This window comes from Hippocampus bargibanti, linkage group LG07 (assembly GCF_051943395.1).
Source record: "Hippocampus bargibanti isolate YZ-2025 linkage group LG07, ASM5194339v1, whole genome shotgun sequence".
In the NCBI taxonomy this organism is placed as follows: Eukaryota; Metazoa; Chordata; class Actinopteri; order Syngnathiformes; family Syngnathidae; genus Hippocampus; species Hippocampus bargibanti.
In genome coordinates this window covers 4,701,517-4,702,500 of record NC_142740.1, presented here as the reverse complement: position 1 = coordinate 4,702,500, position 984 = coordinate 4,701,517, and the positions used below count along the sequence as shown (strand labels likewise).

At 48.2% G+C, this 984-nt stretch overlaps 1 protein-coding gene across 1 annotated transcript in view; it reads right to left on the bottom strand.

Moving 5' to 3' along the window:
* Positions 1-735, bottom strand: part of gsx2 (GS homeobox 2) — a 6,539-nt gene extending 5,804 nt beyond the window's left edge. Inside the window, exon 1 of the mRNA XM_089001161.1 lies at positions 309-735. Within this exon, the coding sequence (XP_088857287.1) occupies positions 309-699 (391 nt within the window). The 5' untranslated portion in view covers positions 700-735. The remainder of the gene's footprint in view (positions 1-308) is intronic.
* Between the last annotated feature and the right edge of the window lie 249 nt (positions 736-984).

Sequence of the window (984 nt, the reverse complement as noted above, 5' to 3'; positions counted from 1 at the left end):
GTTTTTTCTCTGTAATATCATTAATATTTTTTGTAAACAATATACATCGTATTTTTTTGCTCTACAACAAAGAACATACTTGATTATTGCTCGAAATATATTGTAACTTGTTAAAAGTATTCATGTTTACATGTGAAATTCTGTTTATAAAATTGCGCAATGAAATATTACGTGTTTTTTTTCTCAGAAAGTAAGGAAAAATTAAGCCGTTCGTAAGGTCACGGTGTCTCGCAAGTTGACAGGTATGTTAAATAATATATTTAATTAAATAAAAACCGTCACGGAGCATAAAAAAGTGAGAATCTTACCCACGGAAATGCAGTGATACCTCCGCGGATCACTGAACACGGACGCCGCGCAAACAGGTGCATGTCCCGGATGTGCCAACCCGGCCGTCTGGTGCTGGTGGTGGGCGAGGCGATGGCAGTAATGCGCCGCCTCCGCGCCCGCCGCAAAGTGGCCCTTGAGGCTCGGCAACCCGCTCCTCGACGCGTGGTGGAGTTGAGTGCTGACGCACAACGGGCACACGCAAAACGCACCGCTTTTCCTGGACGGGCACGCCGGCACTACGCCGGGCGTGTGCACGCTGATGGGTAGCAGGAAGTCGTGGTTCGTCGCCGTCACCGTCACCGTCGCCGGGTGTTCGGCCGGACGGGTGTCTTTGACGATGAGGGAATCCACGTAGAAAGATTTGGACATGGTTGGAGAGTTTGCGCGCTCTTCTGGTGCATGTGATGCCCCTCGGGAGCTCGCAAAGGTGCTTATGTTTGATGGCGTAACAAAAGGAGCACGAGGAGGGTGGAGTGAGGGGTGGTGGGGGTGGACCCCGGCCAAAGCGTCACCCACGGCCATCGTTGAGCGCATAACATAACAGCCCCTCGTTTAGCATCGATGTTGACCACAATACTCACAATAATTTGTAAGGTGAAACAAAAAAAGTAAGACACAAAATACATTTTTATACTAATTGAATGTACAGTGATA